The 16,080-nt window shown below is 36.8% G+C and overlaps 1 protein-coding gene and 1 long non-coding RNA gene across 3 annotated transcripts in view; one reads left to right on the forward strand and one right to left on the reverse strand.

The window, feature by feature from the left end:
- The window catches only part of LOC124153512 (cytochrome P450 4C1-like), a 54,905-nt gene extending 42,839 nt beyond the window's left edge, over positions 1 to 12,066 (forward strand). For both annotated transcript variants that reach the window (XM_046526720.1, XM_046526721.1), the window contains exons 3-11: positions 343 to 433; positions 802 to 990; positions 1,332 to 1,410; positions 2,544 to 2,670; positions 2,755 to 2,800; positions 4,464 to 4,687; positions 5,151 to 5,316; positions 7,282 to 7,461; positions 11,772 to 12,066. In XM_046526720.1, coding sequence (XP_046382676.1) covers positions 343 to 433; positions 802 to 990; positions 1,332 to 1,410; positions 2,544 to 2,670; positions 2,755 to 2,800; positions 4,464 to 4,687; positions 5,151 to 5,316; positions 7,282 to 7,461; positions 11,772 to 11,932 — 1,263 coding nt within the window. In that variant the 3' untranslated portion in view covers positions 11,933 to 12,066. The remainder of the gene's footprint in view (positions 1 to 342; positions 434 to 801; positions 991 to 1,331; positions 1,411 to 2,543; positions 2,671 to 2,754; positions 2,801 to 4,463; positions 4,688 to 5,150; positions 5,317 to 7,281; positions 7,462 to 11,771) is intronic.
- Positions 4,582 to 15,242, reverse strand: LOC124153513. The gene is made up of 2 exons (XR_006863673.1): positions 14,966 to 15,242; positions 4,582 to 4,762 (listed from the first exon to the last, which is right to left on the reverse strand). It is a non-coding gene; the product is annotated as an uncharacterized LOC124153513 (long non-coding RNA).
- Between the last annotated feature and the right edge of the window lie 838 nt (positions 15,243 to 16,080).

Here is a 16,080-nt window from a genome sequence, read left to right on the forward strand (position 1 = left end):
ACAAGATCTTTGATTTTCACAAACTGGATGCAATTACAAGACTTGAAGGGAAGAAGAAGTCTTTAGTTCTAATGGAAGAAGATACTAAATGAAAATATAACATAGGCAACAAATTCAAATATGTCTGCTCTTTTATTCAAGTAAAATGGTACCTAAGACACTAACTTGAATAATGTACATCTATATAAAATTATCAATTAAACTTTAATGAAATTTGAATATAAAATCATTCAAATAGGTATTAGTTGTAGTGAGTGCAGAAACTTCAAAATTTACCCAAGCGATCAATTCTCTTTCATCATCAACTATGAAGTTAATAATTCAGCATGGATTTCTTTTCAGGATATCTTCAGCAGCAATGTCCACATTGAGAAAAGTTCAACTTACTCCTTTGTACACGCTTGGCTCGGAACGGGGCTACTGACAAGCACAGGTAAATAAAGTCTAATCCTTCATCATCATTTTTCTCCTGAATAGTATTCCTATTGAATCCTCCTGTTTAAAGTAATTTGGGAGGATAAATATTTGTGTTCTACACAAATGAATGCTTATGAACAAGAGATTATCTCATCAAAAGCATTATAACTGAGCTCTAGAATGAGTGAATGAAAATGAAGACCATTAAATTAGCTTCACCAAGGCTACATGGGCAATTTAATTTCTGATGCTGAAAAACAACTAAATCATCATTAATTGAATAAACATCAATTAAAAATAGATGCCAAACAACTCATGATTAGTGGAGAGGATGACTCTGTGCAACTCTAGACTGTGAAACGATCCATATGCTTGGCTTTTCAGGGGCTAAGTGGCATTCTAGAAGAAAAATGTTGACTCCTGCTTTCCATCGGACCATATTGGACAGTTATCAAGAAGTTTTTGTAGATAAAACCAGTACTCTTTTGAAATTACTAGAAACCAAAAGCAAAGAGTCAAAGGTCTTTGACATTGCTCCTTTTATTTGGCAATGCAGTCTTGATATTATATGCGGTAAGTATCTCTGCACCTCACCAATAAACCTTAATTCAAAAAGCATCAAAATATGCTACATACACAATTGAATATTCAAATTCCAAATTTCTTTCAAGGGATAAATAATTATAATCTCTTTCAAAGAGAATTTTTCAAATTACCTTCCCTTCAAAGTGTCCATGATTTTACAAATTTCAATGTGACACCAAAAACATTCCAGAAAATATTTTCTTCAATCTACATAAAATATGTATGAAGTTATTTTTCCACAACATTGTTATTTGCCGACAGTTTTTCATTACTATAGCCTTTACTTAAAGTGGATTTTTTTCCTGTAACTCTAATTGCATGATGAAAAGAAACTGCAATGGGAACAAATATGGATATTCAGAAAAAAGTTTCAGAAGAGGATGCAGCTTATCTGAAGTCCATATCTTTGTAAGTAATAAGCTCAAATAATAGATCTTCAAACTTTAAATGTTTCTGAATTTAAGAGGCGTATCCTCCAACCATAAGACATACATTTTCATGAAGTCCCAACAGTGCTCACGGTTATCACTCCCAGAGCTAAACACTGCCAGTGTCAAACAAAGTGACTAATCAAAATGACAACACCACAAAGTCAAATAAAATATACCTATTACATTATGAATGTTAATATTTGCTGAAGACACAGTTTTTTAAAAGAAACTCAAATGCAAAATCAAAGAGAAGATGTCAGCTCAAATGAAGTCAATATTACCATCATCATTGCAACAAGTAGGGAGTTTCCAAAAAATGACATAGGTAATCTATTTCATCAGGATTTGTCGTTGTAGGCACATAATATATGATGATTGTTACCGATGATATAAGACTTAAGTCTGATGTAAGTGAGTAAGCTTACAGATGAATTAATGTAGGGCCGACATTGGTTGGCGTGTCGGCTGTAGCCTGGCTAAACGTTATCATTTCGACGATGGACCGACTTCAGCTCCCGACGTCAGAACGACCTGTAGATGACCTATGCCGCCGTCGCATCGACATTGGACCGACATAGAAATGCTACTTGGGAAGTCTTATATCATCTGTAACCAGCATATAAATAAATTAAAACCAACTGAAATTTTTTTATGATTAGTTAGTGATTGATTTAAATCGTAAAAATTTATGTTTCTACTTGGTAACAATCAAGTTAATGGTAAGCTAAGTCTTTACACTTAATTTTAACTGAAAATATCTGTCATCACAAATTCCCAGTTAGAGTTATGAATTATATAAAAGCAGAACTAGATTCACTGTATTAATGACATATACACATGAATTCAAAGGTTTACTTATACAGAGGATAAGAATACATACTACATACTGGTGTCCCAACTTCTTTTTATGTAACATTGCTATCTAAATACATTATGCTTGTATTTTGCATATACATAATTACATGAACATGCATTCTGTATTATTCCATGTTTTTCTGGACACTTTAAACTTCTATTGTTTTAAACATTGTCAAGGGGTTTTCACCGGTGTATTTCTAAATAAATACTTACACCTTACACTCATATCTTGCGCTTTTGTTTCAATTTTAGTGTTGCCGAATCAACATTGCACAGATTCTTAAAGCCATGGCTACATTCAAAGATAATTTTTGATTTATCTTCAAGAGGTCGAGAATTTAATAAATCAGTGAAAATTATGCATACTTTCTCCAATAAGGTGAGATTAAGTAAAATAAACTCCAGTGAGTCAAATTAAAATTACATGAACACCGTATTTATGAAAAAAATATTTCTTCTTTAGGTGATCAAAGCAAAGAAGCAAGAGTATTCCATGTCACATAAAAATGGTAAGTATTTGCTCATAAAAGATATATGTATGCATAAATATACTTATTTACAGCACATGAGGCTGAAAGATGAATAAATGTACACACAAGCATACTAGCATTACTAAGAGCGTTGATGTCCCAGGAAACATTGCTTGAATGCAACGCAGAACAAAAGTCATGCATGGAAAGTCAATGAATATTAAGGCTTTAAGACTGCTTTTGAAAGTGAGGGTTGGGGAAATGACAGCTTGAAATGGGAGGATATTTATGAGCAGTTCTCAGTGACAGCTCCCTTTCCCTAAATCCATTAAATAACACATGATAGGTGATAAAGATACTGTTATGCTGCAAGAATTCCTCTTCCCATCCCACCTTTCCTCATGACTCTATACTACAGCAGACTCCCGATTATCCGGCTGCCGTTTATACGAGTTGCAGACTATCCGCGCACGAGTTCACGGTCTTTCAAAGTTTTCAGCGATTATTATTTTTTTTTAAATCGCGACCACTCGGCATGGTGCCTGACAGTGTAATTTCCGATGTCGCGCAGTGGTTTTGAAGCATTCGTGCAAACTACTTTTCTGAATCCGTGACCTCGCAGCCACCGGTGCGTGGTTTCCGGAAACCAGGTATTACATATAGTAGTAGAAATAATAGTACAATCACGTATCACTGTGGACAAGATCACGGTCAGGAAGAGAAAGCTCATCACAATTCTACATCTACATCTATATAATACCCCGCAAGCCGCCTAAAAGGCGTGTGGCAGAGGGTGTTAGGACACCAGCCATTTACAACAAAAAAAATGAAGTGCTCTAACGAGGTTGGGACTAGCGTTTATTAAAGTCCTTTATGGTTCGGGGGAAAAACAAATTCCCATATCTATCCGTTCGCCAAAACATCTCTCTAAATTTATCACTTCTATCGGACCTGGAAATATAGTGTGGCTCTAATATTATGTTCTCTGTGTCGCTCTTAAAGATATCCATTCTCAATTGTTCAAGCAACCTAAGCCTAGCGCGCAGCCTCATAGTCTCCAATGGCTCCCAGCCTCATTCGCTTAACATCTGGGTAACGCTGTCTGTATGCCCGTAGCAGTTTTTGACGAAACGCGTTCCGGAAAGCAATCTAAAATAATAGACAATGTGCATTAGTACTTATAAATAGTTTGATTTACGTAGATCATGAAAATTACAAGAAATTAAAGCGAAGTTTGGATTATCAGTGTTTTCCAATTATTCTCCGCATAATTAGCACAGATAATAAGGAGTGTACTGTATTATCTTATCGCTTATTTTCAGAGAATCCCTCAATTTCAAATTTTTGCTCTAGTTTCAAATCCTTTTATTTAATAATGATTTTTTGCCATTATCAAGTTTTTCAGGCCTCAAATAATTGAAATTAAAGGTCCCAACGGAAAAGTGGCAAATCCATAGCAAATTGCATGCCTTAAAGACTACATAATTCCATGCTCAAATTGGGGAAAATTATACACAATGGACATTTTTATCATAAATTATTATTAGACACTAATTTCCTTAGCACAGCATAACATAGCATAATAGCAATTGTCTTCAACCATACGAAAGTCCCCATTCATTAGCACATTTATACTGGATTTATATACCAGATTGGATGCTTAAAATTGATGAACCTTTATACATTCAAACTATTTCAACAGGAGTTGCAGATAAGAATGAAGACATTGGGCTCACAAAGAAAAGAAAAGCATTCATAGATATATTAATAGAAGCTGCATTTGCTGAAGGTCATGACAAGAAACCAATTTTGAGCGATGAAGACATAAGGGAGGAAGTAGATACGTTCATGTTTGAAGGCCACGACACAACTGCAAGTGGAATATCATGGACAATTTATCTTTTGGGGCTGCATCCTGAAATTCAGGTGAGAATATGGGTGGGATATCAGGGGAAAATTAAATAGGCGGGGTGCCGGAGTGGTGACCACCCTCCATAATTCCTGGAAAAATAGAAAAGAGGGTAATATTTAAGGTGGCTCTCAAACGCAAATTTTAATTTCACCAGCTCAACAAACAATATTTAATGACATTTATAAAAGCCATCTAAATGCTAATGGATCAAGAGTGATACACAATATGAGTAGTAGCTTGAAAAATGTATACTTGACAAGTTTATAGAGGGGGAGGTGTAACCTGTTTTTGGGGGCAACATCCATTTTGATGGGGGAGAGGTAAGCCATTAGGCAAAGAGGAGGGCGGGCACCCCTGAATTCTTTGACTATTGGTACCAGAGTAATTAACATTGTCCCCAAGGTCATAGCTAGAAGCCCCATCAAACACCCTAGCAAGCAATTTTGAGTTCTGCTAATAGCCTTTAACATATTTCAGGAGGATGTTGCAGCAGAAATAAATGAGGTCTATGGGAAAGAGAAAATAAATTCAACTCAGAAATTGTCTGAGCTGCGCCTACTCGACAGATGTGTCCGTGAATCTCTTCGCCTCTACCCAAGTGTTCCAATGATAGCAAGGAAGTTGAGAGAAGATGTACAACTAGGTAAATGAGTGAATAAGTAATTGCCAATTCAAAGTCTTATTTGCCAACTTCATAGACAATAAAAAATCCTACATGTGAATGTATCAACTGTTTTCTAAAGATGTTGAAAAATTGCCAACACATTTTACGAAGAGTGGATATTTTTGTAAAGCAAGAAATTTAACAAATCTTAGAATAAGATTTGCTGATTTTAATGTATATTCTCCTAAGATTTCCGTGATCATCAACTGAATCAATTGTTTGATTCCTGCTGCTGCTTTGATGCTCAATTTGAGCATAGTAACATATGCATTGACAATAATCCCTGTAATTATTAGCTCCTAACAAAGGAATAACTATTTCAACAGATACATACAAGGGGTATTCCCTCAGTGCAGACAGCAGGTCTATATACATAAAAGAGGATGTCTGTTTGTCTGTCTGCTATGTGTTTCCATACAGCAGCACGTATTTCAACTGAAGTTAGTGTATGAATGCATTTCATGGTCTCAAACCATGTAGTGTTACTTCAGTTGAATTCGACACATATGCGATAACGTGAAGGATATCCTTCACGTTGTTTTCTCATTACCATTTGTTACGTCACTTAATACAACTTCTGTGGTTGGCTATCCCGCCGGGTTAGCACACCCACTCACTTGCTCAAAGGGAAAATATAACTCAGACGATTCTACATTTAACTGTTTATCCTGCCGGTGCAAACCTTTTTGCTGGGGTATGAGTTGACTAGACGATTTTGGTCTAAACAAGTATGGACACACATAGTGATCAATGTTGTGGAGCAGGGTATATGAGCTGATCCAGTGTGTGTTATATGGAAACAGTTTTTTCCATTGTTTGCTGTTCAGCATGCCTAAAATTCCTTCCGTGTGACCATGAATTCCAAGTCCCAAGTTTCCCTTTTCTCTGGGTTCTATCTTTCCCAAGTAACGTCAGGTGGCCTGCTAATGGAAGATATAACCAACTAGGAGACTACTTCAACATAAGCAATACTTCCAACCAGCTACTAATCAACTGACCCTTAGCCAATTCCAACACAAACCATCCAAAGTACAGGCACCCTTCAGTCCAGAAAATGAGTCAAGTAGTATTAATGCTTTCGCTGCTGTTCAATCTCCGAAAAACCTTCTCCTCATGTGCGGTGCGAAGGTTAAAATGCATTTCGTGGGTCCATGGATCGGGTACTTCCAGGATGGGCGTGGCACACCCTCCGAAGGGTCGCTAATTGGGAACCCTTTCCTCAACGAGCTCACCCTCGCTAGCCCGTCTCTCTTCGACCCTCCGAGTGGGGGGCCTCCCTTCGCGAAAAGTTACCGTTCTGACTGCAATTTGAAAATCAATCAATCAATCCGATCATGAAAAAATGATTGTTTGCATCGCACTCCTGTCAATCAAGCAATCAAGTATGTCTTTGAACCGTGTTTCTGGGATGAAAAATAACAATTTAGTTAACTTTGCTAAAAACGCGGCTGCAGACCACCGGAAAATGGCCATTTTTAGCAAAGTGAACAAAATAGTTACTTATTATCACAGAAACACTGTTCAAAGACGTACTTGATCAGAAATGTCATCAGAAAGAGTGAAATATTTCCAAACTGTCACATGGATTTCACCACTGCAATTATCCAGGACTGTTACCCAGGAAAAATTACCCAGGACTGAGAATTAAATTGTACACCTTTAGCCTCACAGGCAACTGGCAAGACCGCTATGTTATTCAATTATTTTTGTTACCATTATAATTAAGGAATAATTAATGTAAATTGCATGAGAATTGATGTACCTGGATGGCATAGTTGCTTGTGCAATTAAGACCCACAAAGCCAAAGGATCACGGTTCAATTCCCAATCTGGAGAATATTGGTCATCAATATGAATGCATGAAAAAGTTAATTTAGAAAACACAACCCTGATGCCCACCACTGAAGTACATATATGCCATTTAAGTTCTTGTTTACTTTTTAGGTGAATACCTTGTTCCAGCCGAAACTGAATTAGTCATCCATATGTTTCACATGCACCGTGACAAGGAATTATTTCCAGAACCAGAAAAATTTAACCCAGATAACTTTTTACCAGAAGCTTGCGAAAAGAGACCTGCTTTTGCCTTCGTTCCCTTCAGTGCAGGATCAAGGAACTGTATAGGTAAGTAGAATTATGTACCAAGTCAAAGCATTTTATTCAAAATCATGAATTTCCCAATGAATTTCTGATTCGCTTCATTTGTCTGGGTTATTTCGTGGTCTTTCCCAAATACCAACAAAATATACATAAGAAAAGTTCCATTTTTTAGAAGAGGATTTTTTAGGTTCTTCACTCAATCTGAAAATGAAAACTGAAAGATGAATGTACAACATTAAGACAAATAAAATTATATGTACGTCATAATAATAATCTCCAATTAAAGAATATGAACAAACTACGCTGGAACAATAAAAAGTCATCCCCATTGAAATTAATTCAAGCTAAGACCTCCTAGTGTCACACAGTGTATTTTTACCAATTCAGAAACCACTTTACACGTCTCTCCACGGTTATTTTGATGACTCGACATAAAAAAGCAAGCTTCATGCTATCACACCTATCATGTCATGAAACTAAAATCACACCACCACAGTCCACAAGACATCAAGTTTTGATAAATTAAATTAGTCTGATACAGAATATTTAGTCTCATAATAGCCTCAACCGGTGGAAAACCAGAGAAGAATTCCTTCCACTTGTTCGCAGGGAAAAACTTCGATCCTATTTCAGAATATTTAGTGATAGTACTATGTAGAGTCACCCAGAACTGTACTTAAGTCATAAAATTCAAGATAAGAAAAACCATTCACTATCAACACTATGTTAAGGCCTGGTTACACGATACATTAACACGTACGGGTTAATGTCTAAATGTATGAACGCGAGAATGAACGCCAAAATGCACCGTGTAACCACCCAACTTGTGCGAAAGCATGAACGGAAAATAGAACCTGTTCTAATATGGTTCATGCATTCGCACATGTTCCGTTCCGGTCCACAAAAATCATTCACGCAAACGTACATTAACTTGTACGTGTTAATGTACCGTGTAACCAGGCCTTTATAGTCAGCAGGGACTGGGGAGTAGGCCGGCCCTTATTTTTCAGAATTACGAAAAGTTATGTTTTCCTGGTCTCAAAATGATCCAAATGGTGCACATATTCACGTGTCAAAATTTGGTTACTTTAAAATAACGGCAACCCGTGCCCCAAGGGCCCTAAGTACTAAGGACCCTCAATTGAGTTTTTTGGGGCCGAAAAAGCACTATTTTTATGTAAAACGTAAAAGTAAAGCCCTTAGGGCCGATTTTCTGTTTGTTTTAACCTATCTCTAAGCGTTTAGGAGATATCGCCCGTCGTAATGCAATCTCCCCCCTAGGGCGCCACCCCGCACCGCGGCACCGCTGAGGTATGTCCCGTACCACTTACTAGAGACTTCCCCTCAACCCCCTCCCCTCCCTCAGCAAAGACTTTGCTCCAGATGACAAGATTTACATGCTAGTGGTACAGTATTGAATAAGTTGTTCCTCTTGTGTCATGATTAATGTTGTTAAAGCCTATAATGTCAATATTAACCCTTCAACGCCGTCCTATGTATTGGGTACCGACCCCTTAAACCTTGATTTTTTTGCCGCCAAACGGCCGCGAACCATTCCAGCAGGCTTTGTTCCAAAGTGCTTTTTATGTACAAAATATTATAAGCATGTGATAGAAATGTGTCTATGAATAATAAAGGAATGAGGGATTGAGCAGGGCTTCCAGGGCTCCAACAGTAGATAGAAATATTCAAGGAGAAGAAAGGAGGTAGTAAGTTCACGGATTTAGATCACTGTGGATAGATAGAGATAGTTCTTGTGTATAGTGTGCAAAGGATAGGAAGAGCTAAGTTTTTTAGGATGTAAGGAGAAAAGTGGTGAAATAAATACTATATCATGAACGTGACGTTCATTTTAAGAATAGACCAACAAGGAAAGGCATGTAATCAAGACTAAATCCAGGCACTGAACTGGTTGGAACAGAAAGTGAAGAAATACTCGGCTCAAATTTACCGACAGTGAGAGAAGTACTATGTGTTTTCTCTATCTCCTAATGGGTTCGAAATTTGTAAGACTTAGTGCGAGAAAAACCGTGAGAAATGCGTCTCATCCATAGTATAAAACTAGAATTCCTGTTTTTACGGAAAATAAGGCGATTGAAAAGTTAGAAAAATGACGCAAAGAATGGATGAACGTGCAACGGCATAAAGAGAACGCGAACTACGGTGGATATGAAGAGAAGAGAATCTTTCGTAACGAAACTTGATGATTTGCTTGACATTACAAGGAGCGGTACCATTGAATTTTTGACGCGCGAGGAGGAAAGTGCAGTTAATCTCTCGGATAAATGTGCTTGGGCTGAAGAAATAAAGTTCTTACGCAAATAAAGAGGAGAACAAAATGCAGTTATTGGTGGAATAGATTTCAATATATTCAAGAAGAAATGAAAAGATGTGGTACTCCGCTCCTTTTGTTGCATTAGCTCCCATCAGAGACCCGTAGTTCCTACAAAGACATGTTAATTACGAAAGTGTTAACCTAGACATAGCGAAAGCAGCACAAAAGAGGTTTTCAAACTACTTGTGGTAGATGAGTGAGGAGTTGGTAGGCCTGTCCTTCTTTGACGGATCCATTTCTAGGTGTGAAAAAAAAACGTGATACGCCGTATGTGGTCTTGTGTAGGAAAATATGATCCACCGAAGAAGGCATTCTATAAACGTAAAGATATGACTAAGGTATCTATACCAAATTTTGTCACCACTAATTCGAGAAAGCTATTTAATGTATTGTAAATATGCATTGCATTCTTTGATGTGAACATACGAGAATGGGATGAACATACAAGAACGATTTGCAAATTATTCGGGGTCATCAAGTGGGAAATGATTGTGCAGCGAGAGGAGTGAAACTAATTCAAGATTTTTGGGCAGTCACGTTGAAGGAAGAGAGCTTTCAAAATTTATTACTAAGAGTGACTTTTCATCGCAATACAATCCTTACGTGCGGAAAGGCACTTTCATTTCCAAATGTAGGATGTCTGTGAAAAATTAGAAATACAATGAAAATCTATTTTATTTTGGTTAATGTACCGAAATTCATGGACAGAGTGAAAATAAATTGATCTCTTGGATTGGAAGTATTGTTATGGCAATTAAATTCTTTCTAAGGTAAGCACATTTCTTCAGAGGCTAGATCTTGACATCAGGAGCAAAGTCTTTGCCGAGGGAGGGGAGGGGGTTGAGGGGAAGTCTCTAGTAAGTGGTGCGGGACATACCTCAGCGATACCGCGGTGCGGGGTGGCACCCTAGGGGGGAGATTGCATTATGACGGGCGATATCTCCTAAACGCTTGGAGATAGGTTAAAACAAACAGAAAATCGGCCCTAAGACCTTACTTTTACGTTTTACATAGAAATAGTGCTTTTTCGGCCCCAAAAAACTCAATTGACGGTCCTTAGTACTTAGGGCCCTTGGGGCACGGGTTGCCGTTATTTTAAAGTAACCAAATTTTAACACGTGAATATGAACATCATTTGGATCATTTTGAGACCAGGAAAACATAACTTTTCGCAAATCTGAAAAATAAGGGCCGGCCTACTGGGGAGTGGCCTTATCAAAATTCACATGCACTTGCATTTATAAACACCCATTTCTAAATTGGCTATTCGGGGGTAATTTTCAGTTAGCAGTGTTTATATAAAACTACGAATAAACTATTGCCTAAGGGACATAATGGTCAGTTCCTCTAGTGATAATTTTGGCTCCACAAGTGAGTAACAGAGACCTTGTAAAAATGCTGCTGAGCTACTTTGAAGCTTACATGACTGATTCTGGCTTAATCATTACTAGTATCAACAAAATAAAATGACATGAAAAGTCTGCACAATTCTTCTAGGATTATATATACAGACATATGTATATGTTTGAGAGAGGATTTTTAACTTGGATGGATCGAATTCAGCAAATACCCAGAAAAAGGTTTTACACATGCATTTTTTCACTAAGATTACCACGACCAAAAGTTTACATTTTTTGGAGTTTCTCAGCCACTTCAATTTTCCTGAAGATGAGGATGTCATTGAGTCAAGTTATGGGCTCCGTATAGTCACATTGGCTCGGGAATGATAAGTGAGTGACTACAGGATTAAATGAGGTCTCACAAGTTTTTTTCTTAATCTTTCCTTCTAGTTCATTGCATAAATATTTTCATCTCACGCCCAGCAATACAGTATCATCAGAAACATTTCCAAACTTACAATAGGACAGCAAAATTGAATACCAGTTGCAGCCCTCAAATTGCCTTGAAATCTTAAGCCCTTATGATTAGTCAATAATTATAATAAGAGTACATATTATAAAAATCTAAGTATGTATTCTCATTTTTCTTTTCATTTCAGGACAAAAGTTTGCAATGCAAGAAGCAAAGACAGTAGTAGCCTCGATTGTTCAAAACTTCAAGATAAAATCTGCTGAACAACCAAAGGATTTAATACTTCTTCCAGAGCTTATTCTTCGCTCTGAGAAAGGAATCAAAGTCACCCTTCAACCTCGAAACTAATTTCACCATTTATGCATTGAAGCAAAAGAACAGCTGCGATTGTAATATTCATAACATGCATTATTTTCAGTAACTGTAAATGATTTTAGAAATTTTTAATGTAATTTTTTTATAAATAAAATTTTTATACATTGCTCTCCTCTCCTAATGCCAATCCTAATCCTAACGCCGTCATCTGGGCGTAGTTTGGTCCATTACTAGTGAAACCATAAGTTAATGTTTCTACAAAAAGGAAATGTTTTCCTAAGGAGAAGAAAAATTCTATGATTTTTCGTACATGCATTGAATGACAGTCATCTAATTACAAAAACATTATGTGAGAAAAGAAAATGCATCCAGTAGAAGGTTAACATGTTGCGAACGGATGGCGAGAATTCTCGTCATTTTTTTCCTGAACGTTCGGACGGATGACGAAGATTCTCGTCATTTAGGCGCGTCAACCCAAACAATTTTAAAGCGTACAATACGTATTCATTAGTACGTTTTCAGTTGTTGTTCATTATTCATAATGAATTGATGCATCATAACGTTTGATTGGGTAAAGTTATATTCTAAACATTAACTTTTTAACTATGTTTAAACCAAAGGCATTACACCCTCTTAGGCACATATTTCCAAAACGGCGTTCCTAGGAATTAAAATATCCCGGTACGCAACGTGTAAGCACATTCAGTGAGGAGCACGTCAATTGACATGGTCCCGTCCAAGCCGAGATATGGAACATGTCAATTGACATGCTCTGCCGGTCGGGCCAGAGCCCTTTCTCTGCCTCCATACATGACAAATATCCACTTCCGAGTCTTCCGATCGTGTGCATGGCCTTCATCAAGCTTCCCTCTTTCGACCCGTGTGCGCCGCTTGTAAATAGTAGTATTTGAACAGAAGTTATGGCACGAAAACCTCTCTCTATTTTTCTTTCTTATTTTATCGGCCGATGACTTTCATGAAAATTGCCTGAACTGGGCCTGCATTGAATGTGTTAAAAGGGACCAATACATCTCTTTTATCCTGAGCGGTAAGCAAGTCTGCAACACATTTTTGCATTGTGTGATGCTTTACTTTCTATGCCTCACAGGATGAAAAAGTTCACCCCTAACGCTCTCACGGCAATTTCCGGTTTCACTCCCGGAAAGCTAAAGCCTGATTCAAGAATACGTCAAACGTATGAAAACAGAGACATATTCTTTTGATTATACAGTACACTGAATACTGTAGAAGAAATACCATTTCCTAAGGGGTGATAAACCTTCATATAATCTCCAGCATAAAAGTGAAACTAACTATAAACGTAATAAACATTTTTACATGGGATTAACCACAGGGCCAATGTTTATATATACATATATATATGTACGTTAGCGTTTTAAGGCAAAAACCGAAAGCCAATATGTGGGCACCTTGAGTGTCTAAAGAGTTAATTTGTCACTATTCCTGAATGAGTGAATACAGACTAGTATCTAGAGAAGGCAATATTACCTAGTGCTATTGAGTAGCAACATGGACGGAAACAAAATATGATACAATAACACACATGCTAAAAAAGTATAGTTTGAACAACAAAGAGTGGGAGAAAAAATGTGAGTGAATTAACTCTTCCTTAGAAGGGGGAAAAGCACAGAAAACTAGAAATTACATCCAACATATCTGAAAATAGCAGGGAGCTCACAAAACCAAAAAAAATTATTCCTGGTAGGCACACTCCTCTCAAAAAGTAAAGACGCAGAAGTTAACTTTAAATTTAAAGGGTCATATCTCTGTAAATAATTCACCCGTGGCTAAAATAAATTACCTGGTATAGTAGTGATTTACTCATTATCTCTAGCAATTCCTCATTGCATTAAGAATTTTTTATCCACCTTTGCAGGAAAACAGCATAGTTTTTGGTGCTTGGAAATAGTAGCTCCACTGTGAACCCTAAATTTTCAATATCCTCAACATGAATGAACATAAAGGTCATTAATAACAGGTAAGACCGCAAAAAAGTAATCCATAAGCAAAATCTTTATCCTTGGTGTTATGTATATGACTACAAATTGAGCAAAAGAAAATTATGCTACTTTCATTACCTAATAAAAGGCATGCAAAAAAACTGGACACATTGATAACAAAGCAAAAAAGTTGAGGTAAAGGTAAAAAAGCAAAAAAAATGTAGATTTAACAGCAATTTCTGTCGATAGTGCATTAAAATAGAGCCAACAGCACTTCAAATTTCCAGTAAATATTTTGATATTTTCCAAAAAATATCATGTTTCTTTGGCATCATTATTTGAGGTTTATATAATCATTTGCTATCCACGCAAAAGAACATGCATTTATATTAATCTGTTCTTCGATTGTATGAATGTTCATATGCAAGCAAATACAAGTTCTTGAAAAATTAGCGTTTGAAGTGGAGCAACAGTTTTTCATGTGCCATGCATTATTTTATGTAAAGCTGTATTGTGGGATTTTTATGCCCCAGCCCCACTTTTTTTCTTGGGAGTATTTTGAAAATTTACCCAATAGGGACACTATAACTTCAGAGCATATTGGCAGGACTAAATTGCTTTCCTTGAACTTTCAAATGCAACAAGTTTTGGTAAAAGTAAAACTATCACACTTGCGAATAACCATTTGTTTCCATTAAGATCCTAATTGAGGCAAATGATGTTTCTCATACAGAATTTCTACACTTTGTGTACCCTTTAAGGTGACAGAAACAAGTTTTGCCGCGGTTGAACTCGTAGTTAGAAATTTATAAAAATGATTGTGAACAAATAAATCTCATTTTCACACTCCATTAAATTTAGTGGCATAAAATATTTTTGGAAAACTTGGTAAAAAGGATTTAGTATTTAGGAAGGATGCCAAAATACGTGAGAGATTCCTCTATTAACTAGAATACACCAATTTAAGTACATGTTGCATAATGACAAAAAATGAAATCAATGTATTCTGTCATATCCATTTCTGTAAAAATTGATCAAAAACATACATATTATTATGGTAGCAAGAAAGAGACATTATCACCGAAGAGACTGAGTAATTACTGACCGTGCACAATTGCACCAAAAGAGAGTAGGTACATGGGGCAAAATCCATAGGATGCAGGTCACTGGACTGTTCAGGAACATTTGGTAAAATATACCTTGAATCAACGGAACAGAACTTCTCCCCGGGGGCCACACCTCTTGACTGTCCTGACCTTCCATCCTATACATTGGAGAATCAAAGTTTAATTAACTTAAATGAAATAAATAAAGAATTATGCTGCAGAATTTTCCATACTTAATATAACTTCCTGTTATGATGGGACATATTCAATATTTGGTCAACAAGCCTGGTCCGTTTTCATGCCTTGATGCTGGTATATTAACATGGTTCCCACTCAAACTAAAATATAAAATTCACGGTTTTTTCCATATTGATCGCATAACGATCATCGACCACAGGTTAACTAAAATTTTAACAAAAGCGATAGATGCCGTGTACACAAACGCAGCAATGAACGTGCCATCTCTCCTGACGTCACATATTGTTTGCAAAATTCAGCACCCGCTAAAGGTTGTGAGTGGGAAAATGGAGGGACCAGGGTGACAGGGAAATTAAGAAGTGTCTGAATTTTCACCAGGATTAATGAGTACTTTGGTTACCAGTCTTCCGGCTTTGGTACAGGCTTAAGGTCAATGTGTCATCATAGCACACGGACCAATGGCCAATAATTGCACTTCGAATATACGTGTGCAGATAAATTCGTGGACAGTGACTGCGCGTGACTGACGTTGGAATATGATGGACATTTCGATTTTTCTCGATTTTTCTTTTGGTCTGTCAATTGTAGTTCTAAAATCAAGTTTGAGAGATTTTTAAAAGGTTAAATGACGAAATTCATGGCTTTTTCCAGGTTTTTTCACGGTATACAAAATTCAAGGCTTATTCATGGCTTTAAGGTTTTCACGGTTGAGTGGGAGCCCTGATTAAGTATTGCACTATCACTAAGAATTTTGTACTCCATAAGTAGACATACATTGGTACAGTTACTAGATGCTTTTAATTAACCAATACAAGTTGAATAACATTGTGGATTTGCCTTCCATTGAAATACTATTTCTAGGAAACAAGCCTATCAATCAGTAATGGTAAGTTTTCCCTATTGGTAAACTTCGCAC

This window comes from Ischnura elegans, chromosome 2, assembly GCF_921293095.1.
Source record: "Ischnura elegans chromosome 2, ioIscEleg1.1, whole genome shotgun sequence".
In the NCBI taxonomy this organism is placed as follows: Eukaryota; Metazoa; Arthropoda; class Insecta; order Odonata; family Coenagrionidae; genus Ischnura; species Ischnura elegans.